This window comes from Leucoraja erinacea, chromosome 15, assembly GCF_028641065.1.
Source record: "Leucoraja erinacea ecotype New England chromosome 15, Leri_hhj_1, whole genome shotgun sequence".
NCBI lineage: Eukaryota > Metazoa > Chordata > Chondrichthyes > Rajiformes > Rajidae > Leucoraja > Leucoraja erinaceus.
The window spans coordinates 20,026,134-20,043,328 of NC_073391.1; the positions used below are offsets into that span (position 1 = coordinate 20,026,134).

Consider the following 17,195-nt stretch of genomic DNA (forward strand, 5'->3'; position numbering starts at 1 on the left):
CCACAATACACTGCGGAAACTGTACCCCCATAAGCTCGTGAAAGCTGACGGCTAGCCAATTCAACACACAGTGAAGCCCTGCTGTCAACTTCACTGGCCATCAACTTAGGTCCAGAGTAGAAACAAGGAACTGCAGATGCTGGTTAATACACAAGTGGACAGGGTGCTGGAGTAACTCAGCAGGTCAGGCAGTATCTTGGAAGAACATGGATAGGTGGCAGTAGGGTCAAGGCCCTTCCAGGGACACCTATCCATGTTCTCTAGAGATACTGCCTGACCTGCAGAGTTACTCTAGTAGTTTGTGCCCAACTGAAGCTCAATCAGGTTTCAAATACCTCCAACGTTAACAGAGAATAACTATTAAAACTACTACAGTATAAAAATCTGTTACCTAATAATCAAACGCATTAAGCAGAGTCAAAATAGTTAAGGAACAAAACACAGATCAAAATAAAATTGCTGCCGCTATAAATCTGAAATGCAGATCAAACCATTACTCAATATTTACCATAACCGCGTTGTAATTTGCTTTGTATTACAAACAAATTATCAAACCAAGTCATCATGTGGCTTATGAAGGCGGGAGAAATTAGTGCTTTCTTGAATTAACCAATTTGAGATCAGAAAAAGGAAAGTAAGGTTATTTCTACCGATAAACAGTTATTTCATGTGTAGGAAGGAACTGCAGATGCTGGTTTACACCAAAGATAGACACAAAAAGCACTCGCTGGAGTAACTCAGCGAGTCGGGCCGCATCTCTAGAATTTTATAAAACATCTTAATAGTTTCCAAATCTGAACTAGGACATTAAATATCAATAAAGCCTCTCAGTTTTAATAGAAAGCAAGGTTCCATCCTCTCGTCTTGCCCACTGTTGAAGACAGTGGGCAAGCCAAGACCTTGATCACAAAGGTTAGGGTCTTAGAGGCCCAGTTATGATTGGGCCCACAGCAGATGCCTCCAGCTGCAGAGTCAGCTCGTATGGCCCTCAACATCTAACCTGGGTAAGAGCAGGCAGATGACAACAGTGAACCTAACCTGGTTCTTGACAGCTCTTTACAGCTCTGAGTCTATTCAGCAAATTATAAAACAAACAGCTTCTGTAACCAATAAAAGGCCCAAATCACAATAAAAAGACCAAGTATTAATGTCGCAAGAGTAAAAACATGGTGTCCACCCGTTTTTCTCGACTTCTAAATATATGACCTACTGGCTGTGAACAATACCAGATGACAAGCAATTCTTGGTCTTGGGATACCAAAGGGGAATTTCTGCATTCAATTCAGCCAATCAACTGTTTGGATGTTAAACAGCTAGTGCCAACCATTCATCTGAATGCGCTCGAGTCAGGCCAAGCAGACAACCATTTTACCACAGCTTGGTTCCATTGCCATGTAAGAGATAAAACACTTAGCATCGCATTGCAATAAACTTTTTATAAAATGGTCTGTTTTGATACCAATATTGCAAGATAGATGTGCATAGGCAAGGCAAGGCTTGAACTTAATTTGCTTTTAAATTACATGCTTGATGTTTGTGTGGCTGGCACCCACACTGCCCTTCCCTAAATGTAGTGTTAAGCCACCAGCTTAAGCGCTCGCACTCATTCTGGTGAAGTAGTCAAATTATGCCATTGGGTATGGATCTCACGGATTTAGATCCAGCAAATCTGAATGCGTGACAATATATTTCCATGTCAGCGGGTTCACTATATGGAGGGGAACCTGCAGGGGGCAGTGTAATGCCGAAATGCCTGCTGCCTTTTTTCCTGCCTGGATCAATTGCAGGTTTGAGGGCTGATGCCCGTGGCCTGGGTGGATTTTGTAGATAACATGCACTGCAACCACAGAATGCCAATGTTAGAGGAACTAAATTCATTCAGGAGATGGCGAGGTTTCCAATCAAGTGGACTGCTTTGCCATTCATGATGACCAGCTTTGAAGGTTATTGGAATTCAGCTCATCCAGGTATTCACAAACGTTCCTGACTTGTGCCTCGTCACAGAAGGCTTTGGGGAGGAACAGTCGCTTGCCATGGGATGCCCATGTTCTGACCTGGTCTGTAGCCACAGAATTTACATAGTAGATTTTGTTTCTAATCACTGCTGATCCCAAACCACTCAACCCCAGGAAACCCCCCCCCCAATGCTCCCCGCTTCTGGTAGATTCCTCAAATCTTACAGCCTCGTCTGTCACTTCAAAACTCACAAAACTGGAGTGCAAGCAAAACATTTCTGAACCCAAGGCATCACCCAGGATCACGAGACAATGAAGTAAACAGTGGTTTGCTTCGATAAAACCAGAGCAGTTACTTACATTTAACTGGATCAGATCATCCATCATGTATTTGTTCCAGAAAAATCTATCGTCAACCTGAAAAAGACGACAGATATTAGCTAACAATAGCATGCGATTCAAATTAGCGGCTCACTGCACCTCATTTTGGCACAAAAAACTTACCGTTCTTGCATCCCACATGAACGGTTACGTTCTAATTTAATCCAGGGAGAGTTACCGTAATTAGTAATGACTGAACAAAGGCGTGAGTTCCAGTATCTAGCACAACTAGGACTTGAAAAGCAACTTAAAAAGTCAACACCTTAAGAAAAGGAAATGCAGACAGATAGGTTCCGAAATAGATCCCAAAAGGAGGAGGAAAAGTAGGAGTGGCCAGGATATTAGTGCTAGGTGACTGCTTTGCCGAGTACCTCCGCTCAGTCTGCTGTGGCCATCTGGATATTCTGGTTGCCAGTCATTTTCATTCTCCTTCCTATACTCACACCTTCTGTTCTTTAGACTGCAGAGATACAGCGCAGCAACAGGCCATTCGGCCAACCGTCCGTGGCAACCAGGGACCCGCGTACAACAACACTATCCTACACATGAGGGACAATTTTACCGAAGCCAATTAACCTACAAACCTGTACATCTTTGGATTGTGGGAGGAAACTGGAGCACAGGTGGAAAGCCATGGGGTCACACAGAGAGCATATAAACTCTGTTCAGAAAACACCCATTAGTCAGGATCGAACCCGGGTCTGGGGCAACTCTACCACTGTGCCACGGTGTTGCCAAACACAAACTAGAGAAACAGCAAGACATTTTGCCTGGGTACCACGAGGGCAGCATAGAGGCACAGTTGTCTCACAGAACCTGGGACCCGGGTTTGATCTCGACCGCGGGTGCTGCCTGTCTGGAGTTTGCATAATCTCCTTGACCACGTGCGTTTCCTCCAGGAGCTCCGATTTCCTCCCAAAGACGAGCAGGTTTGAAGGCTAATTGGCCTTTGTAAATTGTTCTTAGTATATGGGGAGTGGATGCAAAAATGGGATAACAGAACTTGAGAGCGTGTGATCGATCGGGTGCTGATGGCTGAGAATACTGGCACATGCCATGCACCACAAGCATGATGATCCAACCTGGAACTGGTGCCAAAACCACCCAAATCAGCAGGCTATTCTACTCCAAAACTGTAGACATCTCTTGCCATGTACAAAATTAGAGATTTGATAGAAGAGCAGGGAGAAGATGTACTGTCATTTTAGATGAGTGGATTCAATCTGAGCACATTTGATGGCCCGCTTGACACATGGAGAAGTTAATTCTGGGAAATCTTACCCTTCGCCACAATGATGCATTGTTCGTCTCTGAAGAACTCTGTCTCTGTATCGAATTTGTAAGATCATAACTCTGGCTGTAATAAAATGAATCAGAATCCATAAACATCTTGATAAGCTCATCCAATAACCTTCGTTCCAGGCGCTCCTTTTCTTTGTTTTCTTTAGCCTGCAATAAAAAAATAAATAAATAATGATGCCTAAAGTATAGGCGATCCATCACGAATGTTCCACGTTGTCAAGCCGTAACTTCAACACAGCTTGCACTCATACCCAGTATCGCAGCACAAACCACCACACAACACCTGGAGAGCTGCTGAAGCATCTGTGGAGCGAACTGGATAGTCAACATCCTTCATCCCGAGTTGCTCCAGCAGCTCTTTTGTTGCCGATTCCAGCATCTGCAGTCTCCTGTCTCCAACCCAATTAAATCTCCTCAGAATGGCCAAAGATGGAATCCATACGAAGGTCAACACAAAATTCACCAGTGACCATGGATATATGTCCCAATATTCAACAGCCACGTCTGCCACACAAAATACTTTTAATAACGTGTTTAAATACAAGGCATAACACTCGAGTCCAAAGAGAATACTTCTCCCATCCCAACAAGTATTAGCAGTTAACAGCTTCAAGTTCCCCCAATAGCAGCAAGTGGTTCAGTGGCATTCTCACGCACATAAATCCTAATAATTATATTCCAATAGTGATTTAATTGTCTATTCATGATATGCTTTCATTAGTAGTTAATGGGGAGGAGGGTGCTCAGTAATTTATCTTATAATAGAAAAAGAGCTCCGGGCGTTGTAATCTGTCATTGTCATTGTCATCATATATGAAAAAAAATGTACCCTTTTAGCCCAGAATCAACAAATATATAAAGCAACAGTAAATAAAACTAAATAAAATGAAGAAGGGTCTCGACCTGAAACGTCGCCTATTCCTTCGCTCCATAGATTCTGCCTCACCCGCTGAGTTTCTCCAGCATTTTTGTCTACCTTTGATTTTTCCAGCATCTGCAGTTTTTTCTTAAACGTTAAGTAAATAAAAGAAAGTTGCTAGGGATCACTAAAGCATGTTTCTCAAAGTTTAGAACCATTCCCTAAATGCAGAAAAACTCAAAGGTGACATGGTGAAAGATGAGTACCTGGAATATACTTAAGGCAGAAACTTAATTACATTTTGTGAGTCACTGTTAAGTATTTTAATAATGAAAGTTATCCATATCAGAAGACACATTCATTGAAGTCCACGAACCTAGCTCTATCTGCCAATTATAACACGGCAGATTAATAAATATACTAATCAGTAAACAAAAGTATGGTCCACCGTCTGGGATTATGTGAAAATGTATCAGCATCTTACCTATATTTTGATGTTACAAGATATTGTGGTGAGTGGAAAAGCTTACGTGAGAAGGGACAGGGGACGATATTTGGACAAGGTCTGGATTTGATTATCAGTGGCCAAGACAAGCACTCGCCCCCTTACTGTCAAAAAGCCAGTGCCACGTCAATCAAAACACAAGCATTCCTTCGAAATGCCAAGTCAACAATTCCAAAGTAAAATGTTCGTATCACTAGATTGAGGTTTGGCTGAACTTCATTTCATTGCAATTAGCAATGAGTTTTATCTGCTGGTTGGGCTAATTTTCATTCCATCCATCCTAAGAGTTGGTATTTGGCCAAGGCTCCTTTGTCAATTCCACAAAAAGAATGGGTCTACAATCCAACTTAAAAACTCTGGCAACAGATGTGCCTTAATGGCCAAACACTGACTTCCGTGTGATTGCCGAAAGATGGTATTTCTCACTCCATTTCCATCAAGCCTGCACAGAAATCTGTTCAATGTTAACAAGCAGCACCACTTCTTCAAAAATAGCAAAGCTCAATGAAAAGATTTCAACAATGTCTCTTTTAACACTTAGACCAGGTTTGCCTGGTTCATGAAAGATGTTGCCAGGGTTGGGTTTTCTAATCAGCAGCTGGATTACATTCAGTGGATGCTGGACAACCAGCAACAGAGAGAGACGCTCAGCCAATTTGCTGAAATTACCTGCTGGGGAGATCAATTGTTGCTGCTGTCTCATGAAAATGTTCTTGTACGATCACTCCCCACCTGTCACCTACAGGGGAGCCATTAGATCTCTGCTCAGAGTACAGCCACAAGCTCAGCAATTCCCATGATGAACACAGCACCAAAATAGTTCAAAATAAAACGACCAAGATTGATATCAATTGCATTCCCTTGCTTACAGCTGCAAATCAGCCCTGCAATACCCTGACTGTGTTGCAGAGTGCCAATTTGTTTTAACACCCCTTGTTCACCACAGATATGTACCCCCCTTTTACTTTTAATAAAAAGATATCTGCTTGGGCTGCGCAATGTTGTACACTCTCTGCTGCCACATGGAGGGGCTGACACAAACCCCTTCCTTCTGTAAGTCCTCACAGAAGTGGATCACCCCAGGGCTTGGTTTAGAGGGGCTCCTTGTGAGGTTTAACATGAGGCAGGCTGATACGAGCAATTCAGTCACTCAGTGCCTCGGTACATGTGAAAATAATTGATTAGTATGGGTGTATGGAGAGAAAGCAGGAGAATGGGGTTAGGAAGGAGAGATAGATCAGCCATGATTGAATGGTGGAGTAGACTTGATGGGCCGAATGCCCTAATTCTGCTCCTATCACATGAACAAACTAAATTGAATTAAGTGTAACCTTTTACACTATTATAAGTGACAGAAATTTGAAAATAAACCTGCTCTGCTTAAAAAGGCAATCAATTCTCAAATTAAACAATAAAGTTTAAAAACTGTATATAACTTGAAGTGTTGGAAATATTCAACGGGTCAACATCTGAAATGAAAAATGGGAACATTTCATGTTTGAACCCTTCACCAAAACTAAAGGTTTCTGACTTGAAATGTGAACTATTTCTGCTCCTACAGTGTCCCAGCATTTTCTGTTTTTATATCTTATTTTATAACTTGGACTGCTTTTTTTTGTAAAGAGCATAACAGACAGCATAAAAGAACATAACAGACACAGTGAAATAAGTGATGATCAAGGTGATATTCAGCAAAAAGGAAATGTTGCATTACTGCAGAGGCCAACAAGAAAATTAGTCACGGTGCATCATGTTCAACCCAGACATTGTGGGCCAAAGGGCCTGTTGCTGTGCAGTACCGTTCTATGTTCTAGTCTAAAAAATTGCTACAACGAGTAGTTACCAATTATTGTACATTTCAACCCTGGTTAACACTTGACCATTACTCAGGTAAAAGTATGTTGCCCTTAACCACCAGGGTCTGCAAACAGAAGAATGTAAGTACTACAGGTGCCAAGCACCACAAGGCCAACACTTCAGGATGATTCATTGAAACATCCACTCACCTTTTTCTTGATTGGAACAGCCACATTACACTTCATTTGACTAAATGTCTTGAGCAAAAACTTGGAGTCATCTGGAGACTGGGTAATCTTCTCAGTTTTGTTTATACCAAAATGATGTTTCTTGCAGAGCTGTAAATGAAATGAAGAGTAAATATTCATCTTCTTGATGCACTCTTTTTAAGGCGACAGTGAATCAGTCAAATCTGGCAGTTTTCTGATGACTCCACAACTTCAATCCTTCCAGCTGCAGTGCCTTGCACAGCTCCGAAAATGAAGGCAATCCTTCATGACATTCGCATTTCTCCTATGCCAGATCCAATACATCCAAAATTGACAGATTAATAAATAACTGCATATAGCAAAATCGTTAATCCTATAAACGTTGGAATTTGGTGGTGCTGGATTGGCAGGTTTTCTGGACTACTGAATGTTATTCCAAATATTACTCCATCTCACTTCTGATTCTCTTTCTATATTACAGAGTATAATAAATATGACAGCAAACTCAGCACCCCACCAGGGATCAGGGGCACCCGTGGCCCTAGCGATCGTGGGGATCCTTGACCCTGGCACAGAAGGAAATGTGGCCACCAGCAAGATGCCAATCCCCAGGGATTTCTGAACAGCCGTAAAACGGATTATCTGAAATTCATGATCGGGCAGCTAATCCAAAGGATTAACTCCAATTTCCCGTCTTCAATATCAAATAGCTCACAATTTATTAATTACCAACATGTCCTTTATTTCAGTGGACTTGATCTCAAGTTAATACCTCATTTGATTTAATTTCTACCCACTTGTCTGTGTAGGTTAATTGGCTTGGTAAATGCAAAAATTGTCCCTAGTGGGTGTACGATAGTATTAATGTGTGGGGATCGCTGGTCAGCGCAGAACGGTAGGCCTGTTCCCACGCTGTATCTCTAATCTAAATATTTCAGATTCACTCCAATCCATTTTCAACAGCAGTAGTACCTGGAATAAGCAACTCCAGCTTTAGCCCACAAATAACAAGAAACTATTTAAGAGGTAAATATGAATAGTATAGGAGAGGAACATATTTAGATAGTGAAATATCATCTGGGATGACTCCAAAAAGAAACTGGAGTGCTGGAGCAAGATCAGCGGGTCAGGTAGCATCCCATGAGAACGTGGATAGATGACGTTCCAGGTTAGGATCCCTCTTCAGACCGCTTCACAAAAAGGCCCCCCACCCGAAATGTACCCTACCCATGTTCTCCTGAGATGCTGCTTGACTAGCTGAGCTACTCCAGCATCTGCAGTTCTTCATTTCTACTTAAAACTTCACTCTCCTTACTTGCTTTATAGTAAAGGTAGCGGGGAGGATAGTTTGGATCAAATGATTTGGAATAGAGTTTAAGGCCATTAAATATATTGCTACCACTGTTGAAACAGTATCTTCCAAGATAAAAGAACACTCAATCAAGGTAGATCATGTTGTGGAACAACATGACCACTGGCGCTAAGAACACTATAATTCACAAGATAAACCTCAAGCAGTAAATATTATGGACTGTAACCAACCAGCTGGTGAGTCACTCCCTCCCTGTGTCTTCAGGCTGCAGTACTAAGTTGACTAAACAAATCAGCTGTGCGGTTCCCTCAAATACTGACACATTTTTGAAAGAATTGGAAAAAAATGAGATGGGATGGGTGCGAGATTGACAATGACAAATTACTCATGAATCCGGCTGATTTTAGGTAGAAAAGGTAGTTCATTAAATTAAATCAGGATTTAAAAGTTTAGCAGAGTGTTCCGATTCCATAGAAAGGCACAAGGTGCTGGAGTAACTCAGTGGGTCAGGAAGCATCTCTGGAGAAATGGAAAAGGTGATGTTTCGGGTCAAAATCCTTGTTTTTGTAGCATAGTATACAACAAGATATTGTGTTAGAAACAGAAATCAAATGCTTTGATTTACTAAATGACTTTTCTAAATTATTTGCAATTAAATGCAAGTTAATCGGACTATAGCAAATTTGTAACTCCCAGAAACCAAATATCCCCAATAGCAATTCTTAGCCAACTTCACTTTGCTCCGCTCAGCAACAGTTTACTTGCTGTCAAAAACATCCTTTTTGTAAAAAATTCTTCCTCTGGATAAAGGAATAATTTCATTTGCTCTGGCAATGGGATGGCGAGTTTGGTCAGTTAAGAGTCAATCAACCATGTTGGTCTTCAACTAGAATCCCACACAGACAAAATTACTAAGAATTACACATTTCATTCCATTAAGAATATATAGTGAACCAGTTAGATGTTTTGACAATTGAATAGTTTCAATGTTATTTTTCAATGAATTAGTTGTCCGTCACTTTTTTTCACAATCTATCTAAATTGTTAAGAGGATGTCCCACCTGGGCGAGTTTAGAAGAGTTTAGGAGAGTTTTTAAAAAAAAATGTCATGTTGAAGACCTCCTTCGACTATGTTGAAGACCTCCTTCGACTATGTTGAAGACCTCCTTAGCTTCGACTAGCTATGGGAAAATTGGACACCGAATAGTGGAGAGTGAAGCTGACCTCCTTCAATCTCCTTCGACTATGATGAAGACTATCTACGACTACCTTCGACTACCCTCGATTACCTACGACTAACATGCCGACCTACAACGACTAATCGTACGAGTAAAAAAAAGCATTGATTTTTTCCATGGTGGCCTTTTTTTTTTACTAGCGGGCTAGTAACATATTGAAAAATAAGCCGCGACCTAGCTGAGGCCTCGAGTACACAGGGACTACTCTCGAGCATGAAGGAGAGTTACAAAAACCTCCTACGGCCTCGTGTCGACCATGCTGCGAGTATCAGTCGAGGACAAACTCGCCAGAACCCGCAGATTAGGTCGCCCAAGTGGGACAGCCCCTTAAGTGTAGCCTAGTACCATAATTATGTCACTGCATTTCTCTGGAGATTGTTACAAGCATAAAACCAAAATTCAGTCTGTCCTACATGTGGTAATTGCACACAAAGACCTATATTTGTATAATTTTATATTAAATTACCTTAACTGTGATATCATGTAAAGTGCAGTATAGATAATCATTGGTGCAGCCGATCAGAATACAAAGCTGAAGGTCTCGACCCAAAATGTCACCCATCCATGTTACTCCAGCACTGTGTCCTTTTGTGTGTTCACCAGCATCTGCAGTTCCTAGTTTCTGCAGAATACAAAGCTTACACTGCCTATCCCATTGACAAATAAAGTTTACGATTATGGTATAAAGAATACTGAATCTTAGTTCTCAACTTGATATCGGATTTAAAGATAAAAGCACACATTTGATTTAAGACACAGGAGCCTGGTGACTCACTAAATTGACATGGGATACCTGCATTATGGCTGCCATCAAGACAAGTTCCCACTTGCCCATGAAAAAGGTGCAACCTCCTTTGCTTCCATCAAAGCATTTTCAGGTGGAAACAAAATGGAGGAAGTTTGTTCAGTATTTCTACCAAGAGAGTCAAGTCACTCAAGGCGACTCATTTAATGACTTTTGCCTCATAGATTTTAAAGGTGCACTTACATTCAATTTTTAAAAAGTCAATCAGCATTAAAAAAATGTAACTGAATCATTAGCAATCCATTGTAGACATCTTTTAGAAATGTAATTTAGTATTTTTTAATAGATTGCAGCATGGAAACTGACAATCGATCTCTCATTCACACATCATCCCACCTTCTTATCCCCTACACATTAAGGCCAATTAATCTACAAACCTGCACGTCTTTGGGATGTGGGAGGAAACCGGAGCACCCAGAGGAAACCCTCAGCCATAGGGAGAATGTACAAACTCCACTCGAGGTCTGGAGCGAACCTGGGTATCTTGCACTGTAAAGCAGCAACTCTACAAGCTACATTCTCTAACTTCACTATAGATTATCTGGTCATTACAATATTGCAGCTTGAAGGCATTTCTGTGCACAAATTGGCCACCTCATTTCTTACCATACTTCAAGGGCAGTTCAGTGGGATATTCTTTAAAAGGCACAAAAGGTCCTAAAATGAAAGTATTCTGAATGTAGAATGTTGATACTCCCCTGACTTTCTTCACAATAAATGGCAACTGATGAGGCACTCTAGGTTTAACGTGTTTAACTAACCTACGGTGGCATTTCAGAGGAACAACTTCACTGCAAGACAAATTGATACAAAATTACTGTATATTGAAGTACAGCAACCTGATGAATAAGTGTTACTGGCCTTATGATCCAGATGATTGGGCAATTGGCCTCTCGTTACGTTAAATATACCATGGCAACTCCTAGAGTGACAGAGTGTGGAAACAGGCCCTTCAGCCCAACTTTCCCACACCGGTCAAAATGTCCCATCTACACTAATCCTACCTGCCTGCGTGGTCCATATCCCTCCAGACCTGTCCTATCCATGTACCTGCCTGTTTCTTAAATGTTGGGATAGTCTCTGCCTCAACTACCTCCTCTGGCAGCATGTTCCATACACTCACCACCCTTTGTGTGAAAAAGTTACCCCTCATATTCCAATTAAATATTTTCCCCTTCCAGCAACCAGTTGAATCCTGATCTCTGTGGTTGCTTGTGTAGAGTTTGCATATTCTCCATGTACACGTGGGTTTCCTCTGGGTCCTTCAGTTTCCTCCCATTTCAAAGATGTGGGTTGGTGGATTAATTGGACATTGTAAAATTGCCCTGGTGCGCAAGTGGCGTGGCAGCATTACAATCTGGAAGCATTTAATGGAAATGCAAGAATTAGTGTACATTGGTGCTTGCTATTTGGATGGACTCTGTAGACAACTGTACAGACACAGTCTGGTGTTCAAAGTCAGCTTTAATCATCAGTCATGATGGTGTAGTACAATCTATTGTTAGTTCATCTCTACCACTGGTGTAGCTACGTGAGTGTTAATATAAAGTGTACAGTAAGGCGGAGTTAGTGGTAGTACATTACTCTGATTGGTTCACATGCAATAACCAATCGACAGACTCAATGGGCTTACGGGTCATTGCCATTACGGGAGAATGATGTACTTGCCCACCCAACAATTCATGTTACGCTTAAAGACAGGAAATAAACTGTCAGACAAATTTCAACAGAGATGATTACATTTAAAATATTCCATTTAATTATTTTAGGAGTTCATGCATAGGGGATGGGGAAAGATGTAGTCAAGGTGGTTTATAAGGTAGACCTCTGATAAGGAGCCATGCAGATAAGTCTAGAATCTTGAGAAAATCAATCAAGGGAAGAAGACAGAAGGGAGGACAATTTTTCCAGAGGGTTTACAAATGGTTTGTGGCATAATGGAATCAGCTCAGACAGATTCAGGTTAGCCCTGATTCTATTTATTCTGATATCTATTTACGTATTCTAGATATGAATAATTTGGATACACATTTGAAGTAGCAGTGCTAAAGTCTGCAGATAACAAAAGACTGAGGAATAACTTTAAAAGCCCAACAAACATTTGCAGTTATGTTTGGCAAAGGCGGAATGTTCACTTCCACCAGCCATATATTAACTCACATCACATGTGTGGGTTTACATTTCGGTTCGACAACTGACATTTTATTTAGAGTGGAGCGTGACATGTCGTTGAGGCCTCATTAACGTAGGATCACAAAACATTTTTAAAAAGCACCACAGGCCAATAATTCCACTTTTGAAATAAGAATGCTAATGGTCTGCTAATGTTATCTATTAGGGGTAGATACATAGACAATAGGTGCATTTGCATATTCTGTTGTGCTTTCAATGTGATCATGGCTGATCATCCACCATCAGTAACCCGTTCCTGCCTTCTCCCCATACCCCTTGATCCCGCAAGCACTAAGAGCTCTATCTATCTCTCTTTTGAATGCATCCAGTGAATTGGTCTCCTCTGCCTTCTGAGGCAGAGAATTTCACAGATTCACAACTCTCTGAGTGAAAAAGTGTTTCCTCATCTCAGTTATAAATGGCCTACCCCTTATTCTCAAACTATGGCCCCTGGTTCTGGACTCTCCCAACATCGGGAACACGTTTCCTGCATCTAGCGGGCCCAATCCCTTAATAATTCTATGTGTTTCTATAAGATGCCCTCTCATCCTAAATTCCAGTGAATACAAGCCCAGTTGCTCCATTCTTTCATCATACGACAGTCCCGCCATGCCAGGAATTAATCTTGTGAACCTATGCTGCACTCCCTCAATAACAATGTCCTTTCTGAAATTAGGAGACCAAAACTGCACACAATACCCCAGGTGTGATCTCACCAGGGCCCTGTACAAATGTAGAAGGACCTCTTTGCTCCTATACTCAACTCCTCTCATTATGAAGGCCAACATGCCATTAGCTTTCTTCACTGCCTGTTGTACCTTCATGCTCACTTTCAGTGACTGATGTACAAGGACACCCAGGTCTCATTCTTTAAGAGTCAAGGGTGTTTTATTATCATATGGCCCAGATAGGGCAATTAAATTCTTGTTTGCTGCAGCACAACAGAATATGCAAACATAGTACATAATGGAGAAAAAAAGAGTTTAGTGTGTATATATACACATGCACGCCTACTCAATAAACAAATATTTCCCTTTTGCTAACCCAACACCATTCAGATAATAATCTTCCTACACATTCTTGCCACCAAAGTGGATAACCTCACATTTATCCACATTATACTGTATCCGCCATGCATCTGCCCACTCACCCAACCTGTCCAAGTCACCCTTCATACTCATAGCATCCTCTTCATAGTTCACATTACCACCCAGCTTTGTGTCAAGTGCAAATTTGCTAATGTTACTTTTAATTTGTTCATCTAAATCATTAATGCATATTGTAAATAACTGCGTTCCCAGCACCAAGCCTTGTGGTCCCACCACTAGTCACTGCCTGCCATTCTGAAACTGAAAAGCTGAAACGCAATAATGAACCAATAAAACCCTAAATCAGGTCAATTAGAGAGCTGTGAGCAGAATTTTGAACCACAATTGATGACAGGAAATCTATGTACAAAAGGTACAAATATGATTCAGCCAGATGCCCTTTGTATGGGGAAAATGCACAAACAAGGACACTTGAAAAATCAATTTTCTCACTCTTGTTGCTATGCAAGACCACATTTAAATTGTGGAACAAACCAAATATTGGGGTTGGACTGCAGGCAGGACAGAAAACTGAAGGATCTTGACCCGAAACCTCATCTATTCCTTTTCTCCAGAGATGTTGTCTGACCCGCTGAGGTACTACAGCTTTTTGTGCCTACCTTCAATTATGCTTAATCTCATGTTCTCTTGCTTTCCGAATTATGTTGATTTGGACTGTAGCTTGCAAGTTAAATTGTTCACGCCAAGGATTCTTTAGGGTTCAATGCATCACTGCACAATTTGGCTGAGCGTGCAGTTTGCTTTCTGCTGAAGCACCGGATGTGTGATTCTCCGCTGCTTTGGAAAACAAGATGAATTTGATGGATGGGTAATGGAACAATGAAGCCAAGGTGATTAGTTGCATGCTTAAATTGTAAACAAGTTAGGATCTTGTGTCTGGTAGAAGCCATCTAATTTCTAGGGTCAATGCGTGCACAGCTCAATGAATCCAAGACCAGCGATTTCCATTTTAACTTGTAGATGCTGAAATGTTCATGATGGTTCCCTTTCCCAGGTGGATACATACTCCAGCTCATTTTAATTCTATCTGACCACAGTGAAAATGGGTGTGCAAAATAGCTTTTTGTTCATTTTGACATGTTGGCAAGCAAAACTACTATTTATTGCCAATGCCCGACATTTCAAGATGGTGGTGAACTGTTTCATTAAACTACTGCAGTTCTTCTGCTGAATAGCATCCAATGCTATGAAAAAAAAACGAGCATGAACTGAAAATACAATTGTTCTTCCCAGTTTGAACTACATTTTATTTATGTCCTGGTAATGAAAAAACATATACACTGCTATTTGTGATATTATTAAAGGTGTCTTTTTTTTCAATCAACCCATTCATTACACATCATAACTCATTCAAAGGGATTACAAGGTGCATTATCCACTGCTAATGCCTCATGTAATACAAAATAAACTTGACTAAAGCAGCAAAAATCCACTCCTTCAAATGGAAAGGTTGGTTGATTAGTAATAGATCTTTAATCATGTTTCAGCATAAAACAAAAATGATTCCATTGTTCACCAAGGAGCAGGAATAGGTTTGATGAGGAAGGAAAGATGCTTCCTTGTTCAAGCAACGCCACTTTGCTGTGTGCAGCACAAACTATTTTCCCTTGAGCAATTGCACCATTAATTAGTCCGACATTCTGACGGTTAATACCTCAGTACCAAGGAAACCTATATACAAAAAGCACAGATGCCATGGGATGTGGCAAATTAAAATATTCTGAAGGTGGTTTGAAAAAAACGATTCTTGTATGAAAGAATTAACTATTCGAGTTGAATTAAAAACAGCTCGTCTCGAAAACAATTGAACACAACATGAAGCAAAGAAAAGCCCTTGAGCACTCACCTACTATTAAGTAGGAAAACACTACACCTTTGTGGATTATATTAATCAATTTATAAACATGAGTAGTCTCTCATCCACAGAGTTTATTCTGTCAATGGGTCAGAGACGGACAGATTTTTCACAAACTGTAGCAGAAAGTGTATAATTACTGCCATTACCTACAGTAGCAGTGACCAGGCGGGATTGATGGGGGAGGTTACCCAATTATCTCCCTTCTTCCCATTAGTAAAGGTGCCGCTATTTATCCTCCACATTTTCTCTGCTGAATTTGAATATAACATCCTGCACAAATCATCTCCAGCAAACTCAAAGAGGAGCATGGGGCAGCACAGTGGCGCAGTGGGAGAGTTGCTGCCTTGCAGCGCCAGAGACCCGGGTTTGACCCCGACTACGGGTGCTGCTTGTATGGAGTTTGTACATTCTCCCTGTAGCCGCGTGGGTTTCCTCTGGGTGCTCCAGTTTCCACCTACGCTTCAAACGTATAGGTTTGTAGGTTAATTGGCTTTGGGAAAAATTGTAAATTATCCCTAATGTATAGAATAGAGCATAGGGGGGGTGATCGCTGGTTGGAGCGGAATCAGTGGGCCAAAGAACCTGTTTCCACACCGTATCTCCAAAGTCTATTTAGTTTAGTTTATTTCAGTGGACGTGGCCAGCAGCAGCAAGGTCAGTACATATTACCTATCCCTTGAAGTGACCGATTGTAAGGCAGAGGGTTTGGAGCCACAAAATGCAGACTCGTTAAGTTCAGAAATATTCTTGTAACTCCTTACCCTGCAAGGAGCCGACACACTCCATTGTCCAATGCCCCTTTTCCTCTCCCAGCATCCTGGTCCTCACCATTCACAACGAGCTACAGCAGGAAACCAAACTGGATCTGATCCAATGGATGTGGGATCACATCGTTTTGCAAATAACTTGGTACTTTCCTGATTATTACACAATTGCTCATCATTTTTAGGCACTCGTTGCGGTTCTAGTGTACTAGAACACACCCTTCTGTAAACAAATTTTGTTGGGAGATGGTTCCGCAAGTGTAAAATTAAAATTAGGTTGCTTTTCCTCAGTTGCGTTGGCTCTCTCACCAGCAGCCACAGCCCTAACCTTATAGCAATGTCCTTCTGGACTAAACCAGTTCAATCAGTCTGAGGCAATGACCCATTTATTCCATACTATAGACGACATACTGTATCCTTGCTGCCCTTTGAATTTCTTCCAAGTGGAATTCAATATGGAGTGCCATCAATTCATCAGCTGAGTGAGGGAAGCATTTAGTGCTTCTATTTACATCTGTATTTACGTTGATATGATCAGACTTTACATGCTCCACTTCAAATGTTAATAAATCCAATTGCCACTCCAACTGTACTGCCACCACTGGTGCATCTGTCCGAATCAGTAGTGGATAGATCCATGCTATTTTCTATCATACTGTTCCAGAACTCAATGATTCAACACCGTGCCATTTCAGAGGGGAAATTGAGTCAATATAGTGTAACATGGGCCACATTGGGAATTAACAGCAGACAATGTTCTGTTTCACAGCCGCTATTAATGAAACCAACAACCACTCTGAAATAGGTTATCAATTGATTTTTAAGTGGATGGATGTCACGATTAAATTTGGATGCCTTGGTCCACATCATTAGCGCAAGCTTAAAAATGGCTAGTCCTGTTAAATAACCACTATCCCAGCATACCAGCC

At 41.2% G+C, this 17,195-nt stretch overlaps 1 protein-coding gene across 1 annotated transcript in view; it reads right to left on the reverse strand.

The window, feature by feature from the left end:
* inpp5f (inositol polyphosphate-5-phosphatase F) overlaps nt 1-17,195 on the reverse strand; it is a 145,239-nt gene that overhangs the window by 39,298 nt on the left and 88,746 nt on the right. The window contains exons 4-6 of the mRNA XM_055646835.1: nt 7,009-7,137; nt 3,618-3,785; nt 2,316-2,372 (exon numbers count right to left, since the gene is read on the reverse strand). Of these exons, the coding sequence (XP_055502810.1) occupies nt 2,316-2,372; nt 3,618-3,785; nt 7,009-7,137 (354 nt within the window). The remainder of the gene's footprint in view (nt 1-2,315; nt 2,373-3,617; nt 3,786-7,008; nt 7,138-17,195) is intronic.